General features: G+C 41.0%; 3 protein-coding genes across 3 annotated transcripts in view; 1 reads left to right on the top strand and 2 right to left on the bottom strand.

Moving 5' to 3' along the window:
* Positions 1-6934, top strand: part of LOC138595331 (parvalbumin-7-like) — a 39431-nt gene extending 32497 nt beyond the window's left edge. Inside the window, exons 2-5 of the mRNA XM_069666701.1 lie at positions 4920-4988; positions 5150-5279; positions 5412-5521; positions 6322-6934. Of these exons, the coding sequence (XP_069522802.1) occupies positions 4920-4988; positions 5150-5279; positions 5412-5521; positions 6322-6347 (335 nt within the window). The 3' untranslated portion in view covers positions 6348-6934. The remainder of the gene's footprint in view (positions 1-4919; positions 4989-5149; positions 5280-5411; positions 5522-6321) is intronic.
* A 1531-nt stretch (positions 6935-8465) lies between these two features.
* On the bottom strand, positions 8466-17136 carry baiap2l2b (BAR/IMD domain containing adaptor protein 2 like 2b). Its single transcript, XM_069666655.1, has 14 exons — positions 17083-17136; positions 16750-16825; positions 15619-15705; positions 14607-14668; positions 13614-13685; positions 13212-13301; positions 12894-13025; positions 12215-12319; positions 11239-11341; positions 10712-10919; positions 10231-10296; positions 9590-9920; positions 9402-9445; positions 8466-8541 (listed from the first exon to the last, which is right to left on the bottom strand). The coding sequence occupies exons 1-14, from the start codon at positions 17134-17136 to the stop codon at positions 8466-8468; spliced, it is 1506 nt and encodes a 501-aa protein (XP_069522756.1).
* A 2632-nt stretch (positions 17137-19768) lies between these two features.
* Positions 19769-21115, bottom strand: part of LOC138595039 (extracellular serine/threonine protein kinase FAM20C-like) — a 33186-nt gene continuing 31839 nt past the window's right edge. Inside the window, exons 8-10 of the mRNA XM_069666356.1 lie at positions 20480-20561; positions 20311-20370; positions 19769-20036 (exon numbers count right to left, since the gene is read on the bottom strand). Coding sequence (XP_069522457.1) covers positions 19769-20036; positions 20311-20370; positions 20480-20561 — 410 coding nt within the window. The remainder of the gene's footprint in view (positions 20037-20310; positions 20371-20479; positions 20562-21115) is intronic.

Here is a 21115-nt window from a genome sequence, read left to right as displayed (position 1 = left end):
ATGGACTGAGTTTGAACAAAGACGCTGTTTTTTACGATTGTCTCCCTCTCTAAAGCTGCATCAGTATTTTTGAGTAATTGATTCAGAACTCCACAACAGGCTTAAAATCACACTCACACTGTTTGACCTTGTAGAGTTGTTGCAGAAAGAGTGTATGCAAACTCTTCCCTGCAATTTGTACAGGGAGTCTACTTATTAGGCTTTTTTAACGTCTGTTTTTGGACTCCAACATCTGCTCGGGGAAATAGCTGGCTCTTTAGCGGCTAACACTACATATCTAGTCGCTAACTTTTTCAGTCTGGGGTGTACAGTAACAAAGTAAATTTACTTAAGTACATTTTTTGAGTATCTGCACTGTACTTGAGTTTTATTTTGGGGGGAAACGTATTACTTTTACTCCACGACGTTTCTATGAATGTTCTCGTCACTACGTTTGCTCTGAAGTCAGCTGATGAATTTTCTTTCCTTTTCCAAAATCAGAAAGACAACAAACTGTGTTCGTGTAGTTCTGCGTGTGGTTTGTCTAAGTGGTGTTGATGAGGCAGTTCATTTAGTGGTGGTAATGATGGCTAAGGATGATGATTCTCCACTTGAGCACCCGTGGCCATCTCTTCAGCCCATGTTTGAGGTTTTTGAAATAAAGAATAAGTATCGTTTTACATGTTCGCTCTGTTTACCGTTCACATCACGGCCTACAAATAAAGTAGTCTGAATACTGAAGTATTTTTAAAAGCAAGTACTCCAGTACAACCTTCACTTGTATTGGAGTAATATTTGACCAGTAGTATCTATACTTTGACTCAAGTAATGACGTTGTGTACTTTGTGCACCACTGGTTGTATGGTGCTAGCTATGCAGCCTAAAGTGAATTTATCAGAGCTTTTATCAACTGAAAACGAAATACAAAATCAGTGCAGATAAGAGTAAGAAGGAGACAAAGGAAGAAGAGGGTCACACAGGGAGATGTGGTCTGAGGTCACTTCGATAAAGTGGTATTATTAATAGGCCTGCGTTTGATTTGTAAGTGCTGCGGAGAAAGCGATCGCTCTCCAGGGCCAACGTTGTGTGCGTCATGTCTTGACAGCCACCCCACCTTTCTCAAAATAGAGAGAATACTGAGAGCTGGGGATGTGATGGGTGAGCTGGGGGTAAATGGGGTAAGTGTGTATGTGCTCAGAGGCAGCTATAAAAGTCTTCTTGTCTCCTCCAGCCCAATCTTACCTTCATCTCCAAACATTCTCTCTGCTCCATCCCTCTTCATCACCTTTCATCCCGCACTCATCCATCCCTTCATTCAGGTAAGACAGAAAACAAATGTTTAATATTTCAGCAGAGAGTAGTTATTTGAAAACGCACACACAATATAAAGCTGAGGTCTGTGCATCAGTGACAAGAATGAGTTATGAACAATAAACTGAAATACGGTGATTGCCAGGGTTACCGACGACAAGCAGATATGTTGCAATGGAATGAAACACCTTTCCACTTGTATGAATAATAAAGCAAAGGTGAAACACAAAAATAAGATATTTTTTAGCAGGAGTGTTTTCTGGTAAACCTCAAGTCAAGGTTAAAAACGGACTCAAAAGCTAATATATTATATGGTGCAATCAATTACTGTTCTCTGCGCAGTGGCCTGAATCAAATAAAAGGTAATATCAGGGGCAGGTGTTGGATTCTTTGTGTCACCATGAACAGATGTCTATGCACATAGCCACTGCACTTTAGCCATGATGTTGTGCAGTCAATAGTAACGTACATTCTAGATATTTGTAATTAGTTCATATTTTGACGCTTTGATGCTGCCGGTTGTAACTCTTGATTCTCCTCGCTTTCCTTTTTAGACTGTTTGCCTTCATCTGAGCGTCGAGTTTGTTTCTTTTTCTTTGGATTTTCACTTATTGTTGAAGTTGTATCTGTAGTCATCCATCTTTTCTTTGTTTGTTCAGCCATAGTAGATTACTGTTTACTCGCAACACTTGCAGAGACCGGAAAAGCAGCCGCTTAGCTCCGCCTACCCTCTCTGGCAGACCAACCACTGCTGGCTGATGGAAAACGCGTCACTAACTGGGCGACGCTTGTGATATTTTACGTGAAAGTCGCCACAGACACCCAGTCTGTAATACTGCAAATGCAAAGGCTTTCATCAGTGGGCCATAGGCTCAGTCACCATTGTGTTACCTCATCCGGCGATTGATAGTGACTTAACAGACATTTATTTAAATCTGTCTGTTGTTTGGTGCTAGCTATGTAGCCTACAGTGAGTTCAACTGAAAACAGCTGTTTATTACTGCTGGAAACAAGCTTGATGAGAGCCCTCAGTAGAGGTGCAGCTTAGGAACCACAGCAGTGTGCTGAAAGATGCTAACATTCTCTCTAGAGTTCAGGGGAACTGTACACTCAGGCAATAATGTTCTCTCTGGGTTAAACAGTAAAAGTAACCCCTCAGTGACAGTCAAAATAATGAAACTTATTGTGCCGCTTGACCAATGGCCAGGGCTCACTGCTGTCTTTGTAGCCATCACAAGATGTTTTGTGATGCAGCTTTCTGAAATCGATGTTGGCCTGCTCTTTTAAATGACCAAACTTCTCCCTCACTTGGGCAAAAGTTAATTGCAAATTTACAAGTGAAGGTTTAACGTGTAATTACTGTTGTTTAGTTTGCAGCTGACTGACTTTTAACCTCTAATGAAAGTGTGTCATTTGTTCAGCAGACACATTATGGTGCTGTTATATGACCTCACCTATCCTACACAGCTGTCATTTTTGTTCTCTGCAGGACAAATAGCAATCAAGTCTTCATTCTAGTTTCTTACATTTTAAGCTATTCTAAGGTAAAGGCTGTGAGCGCAATGGTGACAACAGCTTTGGTCGTTTGATTTCAGAACAGGTGCCCACTTGATAACCTTGTTGATGTGCTGCTTCTTGCCGCCTATGTAACTACAAGTCTGAGTTGTGGGGCCCATTAGAAGCCATGTGGTAGGGTAGGTAGTATCAGCTTAGGGGTAGGGTCACCCGCTACCCTAGCCTTAATCCCTCATCTCCCTGGCTCTCTCTCCTCCCCTCTCTTTCCTCATGAAAATGAGGGAGTAGGGGAAGAGTGTACAGCCCCTTCAGGCGGGGGGAGAGCAGTCACTATAAGACGTCTCCCCTTGACTCTACCTCCTTCACCCTCTTTCTGAATTCTGTCCACTCTTTCTATTGTACGGCAGGTGTGAGGACAACCCCCGGACAGGACACCTCCCCCTAGCTCTGCCTTCCCTGTCTTCTTTCGAACACATCTCTCTCTCGACAAACTCTTCTCTCTCTATTTTTCTCTGTTGTGTTTAATACATTATTGTAGTATCGGCGTTGTCAGTACCTGGAGCTCGCGTGGCGGAGCCTGGGTCTGTTGAAGTTGGCAATGCTTGGGATGAGGGCACAAGGGGAGGGGTTTCGTCACTGAGTGCTTATCCTTGTCATTGGGGCATGAGTACCTTGTGTTTTATTCAAAAAGGTTACTCTGTCCTTTGGTGAAATATTCTGTAGGGGACGAATCAGTGCAACCTGAAGAGGGAATATCAGAACTACTTGGCTGGGGCTGTGGGGGTGTCTGTATTGAAGCACTATGTGGCATAACAAACAGACACACACACTCACACTTACATGCACTAACACATTCATCAAACATCTGCCTTGACAAACCAACATTGATTCCAGAGCTCTAAATAGATAAAGGACCTGGAACGCCTTCAGCTCAGTTCTGACACCTATTGGCAACTACAGGGTACTGCAACCAAGGAACATATTTAACTTTAAGGGGAACAGAGTCGAGGATTACACGTTGTTAAGCAACATCCAGCTTTACATTCACACCCCACACGACGCCCATTACTCCAGTGTGAACACTGAACATTTAAAAGTTTAAGGATTAAATGTCTCGACAACTTCTGTCATCACTCCCATAACTAACATGGAGCATTTATGCCTCATTATAATGTTAACATGCATTTAAATACTTGCAAATATAGTACTGGATTAAAGGGAGTATAGATATTTGACATTCTCAGTGAATACTTCTTCTTCTGTACAAATTGGATTCAATCCATGTCTAAATGTTTTATTGTTTTACGTTATATTTCTCTCTAATTTTCCTTGTCTTCATTTTGCAAAGTTGCTTTCACAGCATAGGTAAATTAAATTGTTCACTCTACTTCTAAAACAGAGTCATTTACTGTTTGTGAACAGGAAACAAAGCGCAGTAACATCCAGCAAGTGGTGCAATTCTCCATTCAGCTGTGCAAATGAGACCATCTTTTCTTGGTGAATTGTGTAACACTGTTTCTGTCTGACAGATATTTAGGGTGGCAAGTTATAAACAGAGTTAAATAGAAAGAGAATGCATATGAATAAAGATGTAAAAGATTTGTGTGCTTGTGCTTACAGTTGAAAAGTATGCATATAGAAGGCGTTGGATAATGAGCGTGTGTGTGTGCAATTGTGGTATGTGTGTGTGCCCTCAGTGTATGCCAGACTGTATTTATGCCTGTGTTTTAAATGATAAACAATGACCTTGGATGGTCTCTCTCGTTGAGTTCCTCTGCGGCCATCTTTTGAATGCCTGAGTGTAACAGGTTAAACAGGGTCAAGATGTTCTTTGTGTATGTCTGTGTCATCTCCAACTAACAGACTGTATCATAAGTAGAGTCCATAAGTATCTGAGGGTCAGACCTTTTGTTCATTTTCAACAACAAAAACATTTTCAGACACATCATCTTAACAGTCACGTCGGCTTTTAGCTTTTTCTAAACTCTCCACACTTACGCGGACTTTCTGACTGTTGTCTGCACTCAAATCTTTGAAATATTGATCTTTTGTTTCTCACATTGTACCTTTTATGTCCTCTCTCTCTCTCTCTCACTCTCTGTCCCTCTCTCCAGCTGGCAAACTGACAATGTTGGATCTGTTGAAAGCAGAGGACATCAAGAAATCTCTTGAATTCTTTGCAGGTCTGTTGACGTCGTATTCTTGGCACAAGTTAGCCAACAAAGTTTCAGATACTTATAGACACAATAAATTCACAGACATTTTTCTTATCTTTTCAAACCACTGTGTTGCTCTTTGAGGTGTTTGATCAATCAGTCTCTAAGCTCTGTCGTGTCTTTTATAGGAGAAGCATTCGACCCTAAAAAGTTCTTTGAAATTGTGGGATTGAGGGCAATGTCAGCTGAAGACGTCAAGAAGGTCTTCCAGGTTCTGGATGTGGACGGTAGTGGTTTCATAGAGGAGGAGGAGCTCAAGTGAGGAACACGAAAACACACAATACAGTGGAAGGAGGCTGGGCCTTTTACATACAATACATGAAGTGTGTTTCCTGCATACGGTCTTCATTAACAGTGTCCTGCATTGATACGTCTCTGTACTTTACTCAGGTATGTACTGCAGGGCTTTTCCAAGGAGGGCAGAGAACTGACTGACGCGGAGACAAAAGCATTCCTCACAGCCGCAGACAAAGATGGAGACGGCAAGATCGGCATTGATGGTGAGAGAACAGAGGAAAGCTGCAAAGAATAATAAAATGTATTATTCTTAAGAGAAGAGTAAAAGGTAGAGAGGGTTGGAAGGGTTCAGGTTAGCATGCAGGCTAAAGGTCTGCCTCATTGAGAAATGCAACCTGGATTTCAGAAGCTTTAGGATAACAGAATATACAACTCTATAGTCTCAGTTGCATACTGTTGCTGTGTGGCCACATGCTTACCTCTCTTGCTTGGTAACAGCTTGGTTATAACAAAAGTGGAAAGTGGGGTACATTCAGAATATCCTTTGGGTACCAATTTGTACCAGTAAATAGTAAGTACAATTTCCAACATGCTGGGCTTACGAAGAGGGGCTATATATTGTAAAAGCTAAATGTATGAACTCACCTAATATCATTCTAGCTTTAAATGATAAGACTGATAATATTCTGTAGTTTTCATGTTTGCAAATTGCCTGAAAATACCAAAACTGACAAAGCATAAGGCCATCTTTTAATAGATCCCCGTTTCCAGCCCCAAGTACATTTGGCACTTCACTGCAGCGAGATGGTGAATGCAGGACTGGTTTAAAATAGACTCGTATGTGTGTTTGTTTGTGTTGTAATACAGTGCAATAGTTTAGTAATAATTATAGTGCACAGCGGATTACGATCCAACAGCCTAATCAGGCCATTGCTGTAGCATCGATTTATTGTTGATCTTTCCGTAAGATTTGCTGACGATGAGAAAACATAAAATATTTGCAGCCTTATCATTTAAGGTTAGTAGAGTTTGTCTGATCATTTGTTTCTTTTTTCTCTTTCAGAGTTTGAGGTCTTGGTGCATGAGTAGGGGGCAGCTGAACACCCCTTTTTTTTCTCCCTCCTCCTCTCCCTGCATTCATATTTTGTAACTGCCACCATCAAACTCCTCTCACCTTCCTCGGGACCCTGAACATGGAGTCAGACCAGGCCTGCTCTCTACGAAACACTACAGAAGCAGGCCAACCGGGAGTTATCACGAGGAGGCATAAACAAGCACCAATTCCATTTTTTATATATATTTAATCACACATGCTGTATGGATTTCAGAATCATTTGAATGATTTCATGAAGATAGTTTGTGGTCTGAAAACAGGTGGTGCTAGTGCTGTAGATGGTGTAGATGTTATAAAGACTTCTTAACTCTTAATTTCATTTCTTTGTGTATTTAAGGTCGTGCATTCTGTCTGATTGGTTTTACTCCTAGATGTTCACATATCAGTGCACTTTCCTCCCACTCCTCTTTCTCATCCACCCTCCCTCACCTCACCTCCTCTCCTCTATCTTCTCCTCCTCCTCGCTCCCTGCCCCCGATCAGATGATGTAGTAAATAAAATTATATATAAGGAGAGCTGTGAAGAGAGTAAGAAATGATAATAAAAAAACCTTGAGTAATAACTGCCTCTTTACTTTTGGTTACTCACCGCGGACACAAAACATTAATCTCACAAAACACACTGAACATCGCAAACATGTCCGTCACAGGACAGTGAAGAGGATCACATATTTACAAGTACAAGGTGAGAAGCTGTGGCCTAAGTGTAACCTTGGCTGAAAACTATAACAGTCTCTATCCTCCATCCCACTTTTGGGCCCATCCAGTCGAGGCAGTTCAACATGAGTCTGGTTCTGCTCGAGGTTTCTGCCTGTTAAAAGGAAGTTTTTCTGCCACTGTTGCCAAATGTTGCTGCTCGTGGTGGATTCATGTTGGGTCTCTCTAAATATATAAAAAAAGGGTACGGTCTAGACCAGGGGCCTATACTATGAAGCAAGTTCAACATACCCAGGGTATCTGTTCCTGATCTGGATTTATTTATTATAACACTTGTGTGTTTCATTAGATTAAAACGTTGCACAGATGTATTTGTGTTGCCTTAATGACAGATTTAGATTTATTCTCTCAGCCGTATCAAGCTATACAGTAAAAAAAATAAATATAAAACCACAATTTAAATGCTCACTTTCATATCTTATCTTATATCTCTTACAAGAGTACTTCAGGCATCAGTGCTTTTATCAGTCTCTGTTGTAGATGTATCAATAAAGCATGATGAATATCTTTCATTAATATATATTTCATAAAGCCAGACACTCGCTCTCCCTCCTCTCCAGGTTAGTCTCTTATCTCCGACATAAACTGCTCGGGATCAGGTTAGGTGTTCAGCATAAGTTACCATGGTGATCTATCCCGGTAAGAAGTGAACCACCTTCGTAGTACTGAAAGCTCGGAGTTAACCCTGAAGTTACCTCGATTACCGCAAATCCTGCTTCGTAGTATACCCCCCTGCTCTTTATGTAAAGTGGGGCCATACAAATAACAATGGATTGATTGATTGATTGATTGATTGATTGATTGATTGATGTAAAGGATCTGATATGTATCATAATGTGAGACCATCTCATCATATGTCCGTGTTTTAGATTTATTGCTGGAGCCAGCTAGGTTAACTTTGCATTAAGACTGAAAAAAGCTGCCCTGGCTCTGTCCAGAGTAAAACAAGGTGCTAGTTTGCGGAAGTTTCCTCTCTAATTGTTTATCCCTTTTTCTAACAACCTGCAGACAGATGACTGGTATCAATGTCCTTCAGTGAGTAAGCATAGCTTCAAAATATCTAACTATTCCTTAATTATTTTGAATATATGAAAACAGATCCATCTATATAAAAACTAAATTACTGTACAGAGAATTGATTAAACAACAATTTCAAAATGGTGTGGGTACTAAATGATATTCTACAGTATCACTTTTTCGTATAAGAAATACCTTACTTTAACTAACAATGTACAAAGACTCAGCAAACCTTCTGCTCACAGCTGTCATATTTCAGAGAAGCGATTATATTCTCCTGAAACAGAAATACATATTCTGACTTCACATCCTCATCTGGCAGCCTCAGTTTCAAACCCTGCTTGCACGAGCGCTATTGGTTCAGAGCATCCGAGGCGCAGATCTGTCATTGGTCGTTGTGGGGCGCAGCTTCACAGTGGCGAATGGGTTTGTGCCTCTGAAACGAGAGGATGACGGAAAATGAAACACAATAGCTCCCAACTCGCAACTGCTTTCTGCCAACATGAACAAAACACAGACACACAATGTTTGGAAAAGTAACACCAGATCCCAACCTGAGGTACATTTTGACAAATGAATGATCATGTATGCTTGCAAGAAATTCAGTCATCGTGTTGAATGTAAAACCGGATTGATATACACTCACCGGCCACTTTATTAGGTACACCTGTTCAACTGCTTGTTAAGGCAAATATCTAATCAGCCAATCACATGGCAAAAATGCCTTGTTGATGGCAGAGGTCTGAGCCAGCCTGGTTTGAGCTGATGGAAAGGCAAAAGTAACTCAAATAACCACTCGTTACAACCGAGGTGTGCAGAAAAGCATCTCTGAACGCACAAGACGTCAAACCTTGAAGCAGATTGGCTACAGCAGCAGAAGACCGCACCAGGTGCCACTCCTGTCAGCGAAGAACAGGAAGAACTAGCAAGGTGTCGCAATAAAGTGGCCGGTGAGTGTATCTGTTGGTACGATATCAAGCTGATGTGAGCCTATCAAATAAATGTCAGTATGTGCATGTACTGTATTTTTTCTATGATGCGCCAATAAGAAGAAAGAACATATAATGCAGAAAACAAAGCCTTTGCGTAGTCATATGTGATGCAAAAGCAGTACACAATCCACATAGAAAAGTTCTATTGTTATTCTATTGTTATTCCTGCCACATTGTTAATCGATGATTTTTATTCCCTCTTAAATCCATACCCATCTCTGGCTGAGTTAGCACAGGCTGCGTCAATTGATTTCCCAGATACAACACTGAATCTGGGGAGTAAAAACTCTCACTCTGAGATTACCTGGGAAACAGTGGGTTTTCAGGTTGCCCATGGGGGGATAAGGCCTGAGAAAAGACAAGATGGCTGTGAACAATCAGATTAAATACTGTTTTTTGTGTAGCATGGTTACTTTGACCTGATCAGGAGACAGAAAAAACATGTAGCTGTTATCTGACAGTAAATTATTTTCATAATCAAACCTTCAGTACCTGGACATCAGCTGCTGATTCCCCCTTCCTGTCAGGAAGAGGAGAGATTGGCCGAAAATCCACAGAGGCCCTTCTGAGATTTTGACTCAGGGGTGGAGGAGGCGGTGGGGGTGGAGGTGGAGGTGGGTGTTCGCTGTAGATCTTCGTCTGACTGGGCTTTGTCTCCGCTGCCGGCTCCAGCTTCTTCTCAGGGTGAGGGGAGATCGGTCGGACGTCTACAGAGGCTCTGCGGTTGGGCGTGGCTGGTGGAGGGACATCTCCATAGCTCTTGTTCTCTGACTGGTCTGTGTCCAGCAGGTTGTTCATACTGTGGCTTCTTAGAGAGCCACCACTGTGGGGTCACATTCAGTCATTAATTACAGGACAGTGACCTTGAAGACGGTGTGACGGTTACACAAGCCTATGTATATATCCACACAGAGCAGCAAACTAGATGTGCATTTTAGGTGTTAGTACATCCATTCTGTGGTGTAATTCCTGTAACACAACACTCTTTTCTATTGGACTAGTGTCAGGCTGAATGATCTGCAACTGAAGAGTGCTCCAAAAATGTTGACCTTCAAGCAGCCTGTATGCTGGCCAAATACTTGACACGCTGAGATCTGACAACCTGTCATTTGTGTGTTGACTGTAATTCTCACCTTATAGATAAATTGTTGGAGAACTCCTCGATAGGGGCCACATAAGCAGCAGGAAACCAGCCCTGACTGAAAATATAAGACAGATACAAATGAGGAAACGGATAACAAAACGACTCGCACTCCTTCCTCCTCCTATTTCCTTGATACTATTTATTTTTTAAATACATTTCATGGCTCTAATAAGTCGCAATATCTCTAAATGTTGTTATCATTGGCCTGGCAATGCTCAGTAAATGCTCAGCATGTTCAATTTGTACGAAATGTTAATATAAAATAAGGCATTGCACATCACAGCACATGTGAATCACTTAGTTTACAGCTCAAATTAGCATGTTTTTTGTTGTGATAAGTAACTATAAGTCACTACGACCGTTAGTATTTGTTTTTGATGCTTGCAATCATAAAAAGTAACTTTAAGTGCAATGTAAAAACACCTTAATTTCAATCTATAAAACATATGCCTTCTATCTCAGCAACCCACCGCAGGCTGCTGTCCGTGCGTCCGTACAGCCAGCCATTTCGCGGCTCCTGGACCAGCACGGTGATGGTCTCTCCCCTGTTGAAAGGAAGAAGCTTCGGGTTGGACGAGGACGGGTGAGACACCAGAGCCCTCATGGATCTCCCTCCGGCCAGACCCAGCGATTCCCCAACTGAGCTGGAGCGAGAGCGGCTGGGGATGGGAGACGGCGCTGGAGAGAGGAGAAGTGGAGGAGGAACAGATACAGGATGGAGAGGCAGATTGAGACATAAGACAGAGAGGGAAAGGGGAGATGTTTTGTCTTATCATGAATTAATTCATATACAAAATTAAAATTACTCAGACATTAATGCAAGAACTCTGTAATGTAAATAAACAAAAGAGTATCTTGTGTTTGTGTTATTGTGTTATCTGATGCTGCAGATGCACATACTGCTGCTCCTGCTGGGTTGCAAATGTTGCCAGAATGTAATTAAATTACTCTACAACAATCACACAGTAGCTGTCACACAGTAGAGTCTTCCTCTCACCTCTAGAGGGCACTCTGCCCAGCGCCTGCTGCTCCCTCCTGGCCCAGGACATGTCTTCATCTCTGGCCACTGTCTGCAGCAGGGAGCTCACTGAACCCCGCAGCTGCTTCGAAACAACACACACAGGTTAACTGCTGTGCCCACTCTCTATCAATTTTTAATAGAGAACTAGCACAGTACGGTCTCTGCTCTCAACAGATGGATAATAAAGGAACTAAGTTGGAGCATCTGTATAGAGCCAAATTGATCTTGTCTTAATGTGTACACACCTTTTTTAACTGAAATACTTTTGTCAGTCACTGAGTAAGTAATTGAAATCCATTCTATGAAAATCAACACTTCTGGCAGATGATGCACACACCGCCCTTTATTGTTTACACCTGTTAATAGAACAGCTCAGCCATATCTTCTCCCTTTACGAAGACAAAAATGTGCAGTTTTATTGTCACTGTCAGAGAGGTATTAACTTAAGTATATGTTTATTTTTGTGGTGGAAGTTTGCAGTGTATTTTAACTGCCTGTGTTATATTGAGAGACATTTCTAATGTTTCCAAATACAAGGAGAGAATATTACAAACATCCCTCAATGCAATGCAGTCCAGTCAAGTGGCCACTGAGTGTTCACTAAAAGCCTTTCAATTTAGTGAAGAAAATGAGAGCCCTGAATCACTGGAACCAAGAACAACAGGGAATGCTTCTTACTAATATATAATAAAGAATAACGCAATAAGGACTGTGCCTAATGATAACCTGTTTCAATTTAAGACCTGTTTTCGCTTCAGATAATTAAAAAGATCCAGGCAATGGTTTGGTCACTTATAGTAGGTTTAACACATCACTGATGCTTTATACAGACATTGGTGCAGCATCCCGAGCCAGAACAGCTTCTTTCTGCTGTTTTTAACAATAATTCGCAGAGTGTAACGTCTCCATTGGATTGCAAAATAATTGCAAAAACTCCATAAAGCATGGGTACCTGTGCCTCTTGGTCCAAATGGGTGGGAGTTCGAGGTCTGGACCCTCTGGTGTCGTTCACTTTCTCCTTCCATCCGTCTGCCTTTTGCTGGAGAGATGCACCGGTCTGAAAACAGATGAAAGGTGAGCATGTCATGACATCTTAGCCAGATCAGGCAGTAGCTAAATGAAAAGGAAAACGTGTATTGAGAGCAAGGACTCGAATTTCATTATATAATCAGGCAATTAACTTAATATTACATCAATGGAATAAACAGGATGTGCAGACCAGTGTCTTGGCCACAATGTTGATAATGTGTTTATTTACAGTATCAACAGTTAGCTCACAGCTTTGATGAATAGTTCCTTGCAACAACTATATCTAATGCAAATAATGCGCCGGAAAGGGGGCGGAGATTAGCGTGTTGACCCTGGTTTTGTGTTCCCATCAATGCCAGTCGGAGTCCATAATTACCGGGGTCTACGGCAGAGTCATTTAACCCCGGTCTGAATGCCGATTGTAGCCTTTCCCACTAAGCAAAGAAGCCAAGTGTTTTTGACCAGTGGGGTAGGGGCTTAAGTTAGCTCACTGAGCTGCTCATCTCACTTTTTAAGACAGGACAATGGACAAGGCAGGATGCTCTGGATTGCTGAGTTGCTGTGTGGTGCTGGTGTGTGTATGTTAGTGTGTGTGTGTGTACCTTGTTAATAAGGAAGAGCAGTGACTGAGTGAGGCCACAGTGTTTCTCTGCCAGGAAGCGATACCTTCTCTCCTCCTCCTTCAGGATCTCCTGCTGGCTTTGCCTCAGATACAGCATATACTCACTGTTCTCCTAAATACACACACACACACACACACACACACACACAGGACACATGCACACATACAAGAAATTATACATATCCAGTTATAGAAGTATTGCTCTCAGACTGTGTGTGTGACTACATTTGGTACAGTATATCTCAGTGAGTGTGTGGCCTTGCATAGTGGTTATGTGTTTGTGTATTTGTGTAACTACCAGAGAGTCTCTGTAGGCTCCTCGTCGGAGCTGCTTCTCTAAAGCCTCCGCCTGGTTCCTCACCTCCAGCTCATACACTCTGCGACTCCCCTGCAGCACAGAAAACACTTTGATTTAACGAGCTCTGATTTTAGATTGAAAAAGTTTTGTTTCTGAATTTGTTCACAATCAGACATTTGCTGCAAACATCTCACTTTACGGACACTTTTAATTTTAACTCCTTAAAGAGTTCTGATGTTTATATGTGACCTCAGAAAGTTTATAATCTGCAGAATGGCTTTATGTGGATTTCAAGCGGTGCATAATCTAAATCAGAGTCCAGTACTTTGGCCGTTCTGCAGATGAGGACTTAAAGCTTGTTTGATATTCATGTTGATGATAATGCAATAAATGCAAACTCACATCAATGTACTCCTCGTCCAGCTTCACATTCTTCTCCATGGCTTGCAACACCTCTACCTGGAACCATCGAAACTGCGGCAGGAAGAAAAACAATGTCTATGTGACAAGGCCAAGTCATTACAGAAACAGTCCCCTTAATCGAGCAGTAGTTTTACTTATCAGGTTGAGTTGTTTGAATAAATCTATATGTAAATGTGTTTCTCCCTAAGGCCAATGTTTTAATCAAAGGCCATATTTCGCTTATTCACACTGCAATCAAGCAGAAGGGTTCGAGTAGCACTATGAATTTAAAACTAGAGTGTGAGTTTTTTCACTTTTAAGGAAATTTTATTATTTAAAGTGATAATCTCAAACTTTTTCATGTAAATAAATGTCTGTTAAGTCTCTATCTATCACCGAATGAGGTAACACAATAGTGATTGAGCCTATGGCCCACTGATGAAAGCCTTTACATTTGCAGTATTACAGACTGGGTGTCTGGTGCGACTTTCGCGGAAAAAATCACAAGCGGCGCCCAGTTAGTGACGCGTTTTCCATCAGCCAGCAGTGGTTGGTCTGCCAGAGAGGGTAGGCGGAGCTAAGCGGCTGCTTTTCCGGTCTCTTCAAGTGTTGCAAGTAAACAGTAATCTACAATGGCTGAACAAACAAAGAAAAGATGGATGACTACAGATACAACTTCAAAAATAAGTGAAAATCCAAAGAAAAAGAAACAAACTCTGCGCTCAGATGAAGGCAAACAGTCTAAAAAGGAAAGCGACCGTCAGAGAGGAAAATCAAGAGTTACTACCAGAGCCGACCGTGGATGTCTGGATATGAGGGAAGTGCCGCAATTACCGTTTATCACCATAAGGTGCCGCAAGAGAGAACGAAACGGACATCTTCGAGATTATAACTTTAAACAAACTTAAGAGTTCAGCCAGCTTTTCAAAGACTTTTTGGATCTTGTGTTTTGGTCTGAATGGACATGAGTATTGACTGAAGACGTGTACTGACCACTCCCTCCATCTCTGCAGTGAGTCTCCTCTGTGTTTCCGATATCTGGATCAGGACATCCCCTGTTTAAAACGAAAACACTTCAGAAACGTGACTGTCAAATACCTGAGAACTGTTTCTCAAGGTGATGTTGCTTTATATATTATAAAATATTTCATACATTATTTATTTATATGTACTTGTAACATAACATTGGATGAAAGTAAGATAAAATAGTCATTTTTTCATCACTTTTTTCCCCAATTTTTAATGATGATGATCTATCACTCACTGTGTTCACAGTCATGTCCATACAAAAGAACAAAAGAAAGGAGCAGTTTAATTTGATACATGACTTTAACACAGTTACACACCGCTCAAGTCATCCAGGGATTCCTCTGATCATATCAGCTGGACTGCTTAGATGGTGGAAAGTTAGCTAAGCCCTTGATATTATGGGTGCCTCTGGGCTTGTCTATTGTCCTGGATTGTGGGTGAGCTAATGAATTGAGTGCAGCTGAAAGACTGTGCCCATCTATAATTTAGAGGCCGTCACTCAATAGGGCCTCCTGGTCACGCTGTGGCTCTCTGACCTTCTCAGTTAGACAACTCAGAAAGACCACATGTGTCATGCTGTGCTAGCGCTGGTGTCAGGAGCTTACACACTCTCAATGGGGGCGCGTTAGCATGATGCTCATTACTGCTAACAATGCTATCACACGTCCCCGGGGTCAGAGTGAAAGTGAAGCTAGTGGAAAATACGTGCTCATGCATGCACTCAGGACTGTGCATATAAAAACACACACATGAGCACAAACAGAGACGTAGTATAAGTGGAAGGGTGCAATTTTAAGGTTAATAAGTGCCTGTGGTATTTAAAATGTTTGGACTTGACATTAACTTGATAGAGCACTTTGCAATCTCTAAAGGACAATTATGTTGCTGTAATAAATGCAATAAATTAAGTGTGAAGCCTGTAATGCAGAGGCTGAGTAATCAATCACACATAAAACACAGACACACACACACTTACCAAGAGAGCGAGATGAAAGTGTGTGAAGGGCCTGGTCGCCCATCTTAGCCACAGCGCTGAAGTAGGCCTCGCTGCAAACAGCTAAAGCTGAAGGGCACACGCACGGCAATGCACAGTAAACCAAAAGCTTTTCAAATGCTTGACATTATGAAATAATAGGCTTCAAGTAAAATCACAGCCAGTTAAACAACTCTGAATTTGGTCTGTCAGTTTCGCTTTCATTCCTTACATATACAAGCCTCGCAGTGCTGACAAGTGATATCTGATTTTGATCTAGGAAAAGCCCTGTGCCAGTGGGTTTAGTTTTACTCCACTGCCTCGTAGCCCTGTGACTGGCAGCCTTTTCTTGTTTTATCAGGCAGGGAGGTGCATTAATGATACATTCTGTTCATTCAATTACCAGCGTAACAAACAATAAAGACTGAAGGAAGACAGGAAGGATTAGTGAGGTCAGACAGGCGGAGACAGTGTGTAACACGCAACAGCTTCTGTTCTAACTTTGGTACGTCTTGTTCTGAGGAACCAGAACTGAAAGTTAAACTTCACTTTTACATACTATAAAATAAAGACCTCATTTCGGCTCACTACTCAAAGTGTTCTCTATGACTCCAAAATGCCAACACCTCACACAAACCCAGTGACTTCTAACTCCAGGGAAAAGCTGCTGGCTTGTTAACAAACACTAAATGAACTTTGCTGGTGCATAAAAACAGCGAAAACTTGATTTGCTATAAATGAGTAATGAATACACATTTATATTTTAGTGACTTCTTTGTAATATTTATAACCGTCCTCTTAAGGCCCCTTGTACTTGCACAATCGGTGTCTTAATGTTGTGTTTAAAATCATCTTTTCTAGATCTAAGACCAACTCAGAAAACACCAGTTACTGCAACTTCAGTATTATATTAACAATTGATTTTGTGTTACATATTTTACACCTAATGTGAAATTCATACGTTTTTTGTTCTGGTTCTGTGCCGTACCTTTGGCCCGTTTGATATGCGATGACTGTTACCTAACAATCATATAAAAAGTAGAGGATTTTCAGGATCGTGTTGTAACACTTGCAAATACCCCAAAACACTTTCACCCACACATCTGCCCACCAGTCGTTCAATAAGTCACTCACCTTGAAAAGCTTTGACATAGCTGTTTCCTAGAGCAACAAGCTTCTGGAGGCCAGGATTGAATTGCTCCATCAGGTTCTACAGGAACACACACGCACACACAGAATTGGATGCAAACCAACACACTTAAAGACACAGTTGTTACCTCAGCTGTCAGTAAACACACTGATATTTTGAACCTGATATAAACTCAGCCAAGTCCCTCCAGCCAGGCCACAATTAAATATACATCAAAGAAAAGGCCTCCTGCCCTTTGAAATACTAAATTGCATCCCATATATAGCCACCGTGGACAGACACAAAAAGTAGAGAACAAAAAGAAGACATGAACTCACCGCATAGACGGTTAAAGTTGAACGGTGCAGCTGGTCACTGGTGGCTCCAGACATGGTGACAAATGTCAAAGAAAATATGGACTTCAAACAAAGAAAAGGCCTCAAAAAATGAACGTCAGAGACAGAACGAACTTCTGTAAGGAGTCTGTAATCCCATTCAAACTCCCGATTAAGATTCCTCAGGCGTTTCTTGTCCGTTGTGTATCAGCTTCCTCAGTGAAAGTCACCTTCACGGCAGTCCCACTGTCCCTGCGGTTGTTAAAGACTGATAACACCTGTCTGATAAAATGATAGTTCTTTCTTCCCTCCACTCTTTACGTCTGTCATTCGTTATTGAGCTCTTTTACCCCACTTGTCATCAACAGTTTTCGTGGAAAGAACGAGCAAGCGAGTAAGGGGAAGAGAAAAGAGAGCAGGTGCCATCGATACGGCCGGGGCAGGTAAATTATTGATCGATGCCCTGAAAGAAAAGGAGAAGGGGGACAGCAGGCTGCCCAACTTACTGTGACGTACACTCACACCTGAGGGACCTCTGTGGAACTCATACACAATTAGATACACACACATGGCTCCACACACCATAAGGAATACTTGTCACAGACACATCAGCACTATGAGACTTTAAACTGTCAAGACTATCAAATATCTATGAGCTGTGTACTGTAAACACCACAGACCAAGAACATGAAAATAATATAAGAATAATGATCATCTCCTCTGAGCATAAACAGAGCAACATATCTAATCTAAATGAAAGTTGCAATCTAAAACTCTAGCTGTCAATCACGAAGAGTGGAGGCAGGTTGAAAACGGGTCTTGAAACAATTCACATGCGCATAAAAAAACTGGAAGCTGCAATTCAACATTTAGAGGATGCTTCTGATGTAGTGTAGCTTGGACTGCAGTTGAACTATTCTAGGTCTACTCAAATATTTATTCTGCCCACGTGTTATGTACTGAGGCAGAACTCCAAACAGATCATTGTAATAATATAAATAAAAACAACTGGTGCCAGAATCTGAGGCCTGATCATTTTTGAATCCCTAAATTAAGCTGTTTTTTTCCTATTGTAGTGTAAACAAACCACACTGACTCGTGAAATAAAAAGTAACAAAAAAACACCAGTATCTTCCTCGATTTTCGGTTTGCCTTCATCAGTCAGTTTGTCAAACTGATATGAAGACTTTTAATGAAAAGGTGAAACACTGGCTGAAACTAAATCAAACCTGCGACCACTGAAGTCCAATCATGCACACAGACACTTTAAACACACATTCTATATGTGCCACTTTTAAAATGTTTGTAAGGTGTATTCTTCTTGTTGTAATTTTTAAAAACTTAAATACATTATAATGTATGAGAATGCAACTTAAGTATGTGCTCTATTTAAAGATGACTTGTACTGACCTTTTAGTAGAAATGCCTAAACAGGGACAGGGGTTGCAAATTAGCCTCGGCTAGAAACTCTATATGCAATACATATGTCTCATGTTACTGTAACCTGTCACAATGTCTTTGCATTGTCACTGAAAAATAAACTAATAAACCAATAAATAAAATGGGTTATTGAATCATGAAAATGTACATGTGACATTATCTGTTAGTCACCTTAAAAACAGATCAGTCCAATGTGGTAAATGAACTATTTTTATATCAAGAACAAAATATTATTGTCACCTTCAGATAAAACAGACAAAACAGAAATAAAATTGTTGGAAATTGTCTGACATGCAGTTTCAAACCCCATCCCTTATTACACACACAGACACAAACCTAATTCTAACACAATTTTGTGTCATCACATTTGTATGATAAAAAAAAAATGGGGGGATGCCGACATGGATTTGTTGATTTGTAAAGTCCTTGTTCACCGTTTGATAACAACAGCTAAAATGAATTTCTGCTGAATCCACAATTTGACAAAGCTCACTGACTAGTTTGGGTTGAATCCCTCCTCATGTCTTGTCTTTTTTATACTAACTTTTTTACTTTAAAGTTCTAATCTCGAAGATATCTGTTTTAGCGCACACTTCTCCGATATCCAGACAGTGCTGCATGTGTGACGTCCACATTTGGCTCCGGTTGTAACTCTTGATTTTCCTGGCTGACGGTCGCTTTCCTTTTTAGACTGTTTGCTTCATCTGAGCGTCGAGTTTGTTTCTTTTTCTTTGGACTTTCACTTATTGTTGAAGTTGTATCTGTAGTCATCCATCTTTTCTTTGTTTGTTCAGCCATAGTAGATTACTGTTTACTCGCAATACTTGCAGAGACCGGAAAAGCAGCCGCTTAGCTCCGCCTACCCTCTCTGGCAGACCAACCACTGCTGGCTGATGGAAAACGTGTCACTAACTGGGCGCCGCTTGTGATTTTATCCACAAATGTCGCACCAGACACCCGCACTGAAATACTGCAAATGCAAAGGCTTTCATCAGTGGGCCATACCCTCAATCACCATTGTGTTACCTCATTCAGCGATAGATAGAGACTTAACAGACATTTATGTAAATGAAAATCTTCGAGATTATTACTTTAACTGAGAATATGTAAAGTTTCCATTAAAAGTCCTTGTGACTTAAACTAAGAAATTCATGTAACCACTAACATGATTTTGCCTCTGCTATTGTAACCTGTTATCTTACACTTAAATATCACAATATACAAGAGTAGTTTACAGGTACAGTCCGTCCTACCCAGCAGGTGTCACCATGTCTTTTTCAATGTCGTCGTAGATGACCTCATCGCCACCACTGTCCTCGGGGGGTCTTTCGAGGCAATGACTTACAGTCTCCAGCACAGTTTTCAAGCGCCGATCCAGAGCGTCGAGATAGGGCTCTGACAGGAGCGGGGCCACTTTGTGAAGGGGATCGAGGGAGAGTGAGGCCCTCATGACGTCACTTAGACGATACTGTGGCAGAGACAGCAGACGGAGGCGTAGCAAAGTCGAGTGTTTGATTCTAGAGGAAGAGCAAAAAGATAGAGACAGGAGGACAGGATGGGGTGATAAGGGACGAGGAAATAAAAGGGGAGAAAATAGTACCGTGATATTGTGTTTGATTTATTTCCTAACAACAAGGTTTAGCTAATAAATATTACAGAAAACTGGTTCCCTCAATTGTGATAAATTAAATATTATTCCATCTTTCTGAGTTTGCTGAAGACAAGAAAGTAACTACATAAAACCCCAGGTTAAAAACAAAACACTAAATTCAATCACATCCTTGACTGTACCTGCAACACTGTTTAAGAGGAGCCAGGATAGAAGGCTCATCTTTGGAGTGACGCCCAAATCTGAAAGAGAACGCACCCCGAGTAAGTCAAACCACATCACAAATACAAGCCAAGGAACCAGTACCAAAGGGGACACACACAAACTGACACGCTAGAAAAATATACTCACGCCCTCCCGTTGTCAAGATGTATTAGGAAGGTGTCGTTGCCAAACTTCTCAAACGTTTCATAATGATGTCTGTCCATGTTACCTAGAGGAGGAGAAATAGGGATTTGGGCAATGTTGTCAACAAAGTTCACACCTCCTCTAGAACTTTCTGTTGTTAATAATAAAATAATAATAATAAAACATGTTGTAAGTATTTAAGCAATAAAGAACAATTTCATGTCTTCTTTGCCAACAATATAAACCTTAAACTTTTGTACAATAGAAGTTCCAACATAAACAACTTGTAATTTTACAAACACATAATTTGCAATAGTACAGTATTGTGTGTGTGCAAAATCCTATGCAATTATATAAACATTTAAACAGCTTTCAAAAGTACTTACGTAACACTAGCTTTAAACAGCTGATACAGAAGTCTGCTACAGTGTGTTTAAGACACCTCTGACCACAGCTAACACTGATGGTGGATCAGCAAAAACACTATACACTGGCATTATGGCGTTGTGTAAACATTTTAATGAAAAAGACAATTCAAAACATTAAAAAATATACAAAATAAACATTATACAACATCAATTACAGAAAGTCATATAAATTCATGTGAGCAGGAGTCCTAGTGATACATTTAAAGATTTG

This window comes from Semicossyphus pulcher, unplaced genomic scaffold (genome assembly GCF_022749685.1).
Source record: "Semicossyphus pulcher isolate SPU_LCO1_2020_fin unplaced genomic scaffold, fSemPul1.0.p SCAF_17, whole genome shotgun sequence".
Taxonomy (NCBI): domain Eukaryota; kingdom Metazoa; phylum Chordata; class Actinopteri; order Labriformes; family Labridae; genus Semicossyphus; species Semicossyphus pulcher.
Note: the sequence above shows the minus strand (reverse complement) of the source record. Positions and strands in the feature narration are given on the sequence as shown.

Bases quoted from the DNA above. Each gene is read 5' to 3' on its own strand.
- baiap2l2b (XM_069666655.1), bottom strand. From the start codon at position 17,136: ATGTCTGGAGCCACCAGTGACCAGCTGCACCGTTCAACTTTAACCGTC. The intron at 15,706-16,749 runs GTGAGTGACTTA...TGTGCCCTTCAG, and splicing joins CTATGTCAAAGCTTTTCAAG to CTTTAGCTGTTTGCAGCGAG. The intron at 8,542-9,401 runs GTAATCTCAGAG...CTCTCGTTTCAG, and splicing joins GAAAACCCACTGTTTCCCAG to AGGCACAAACCCATTCGCCA.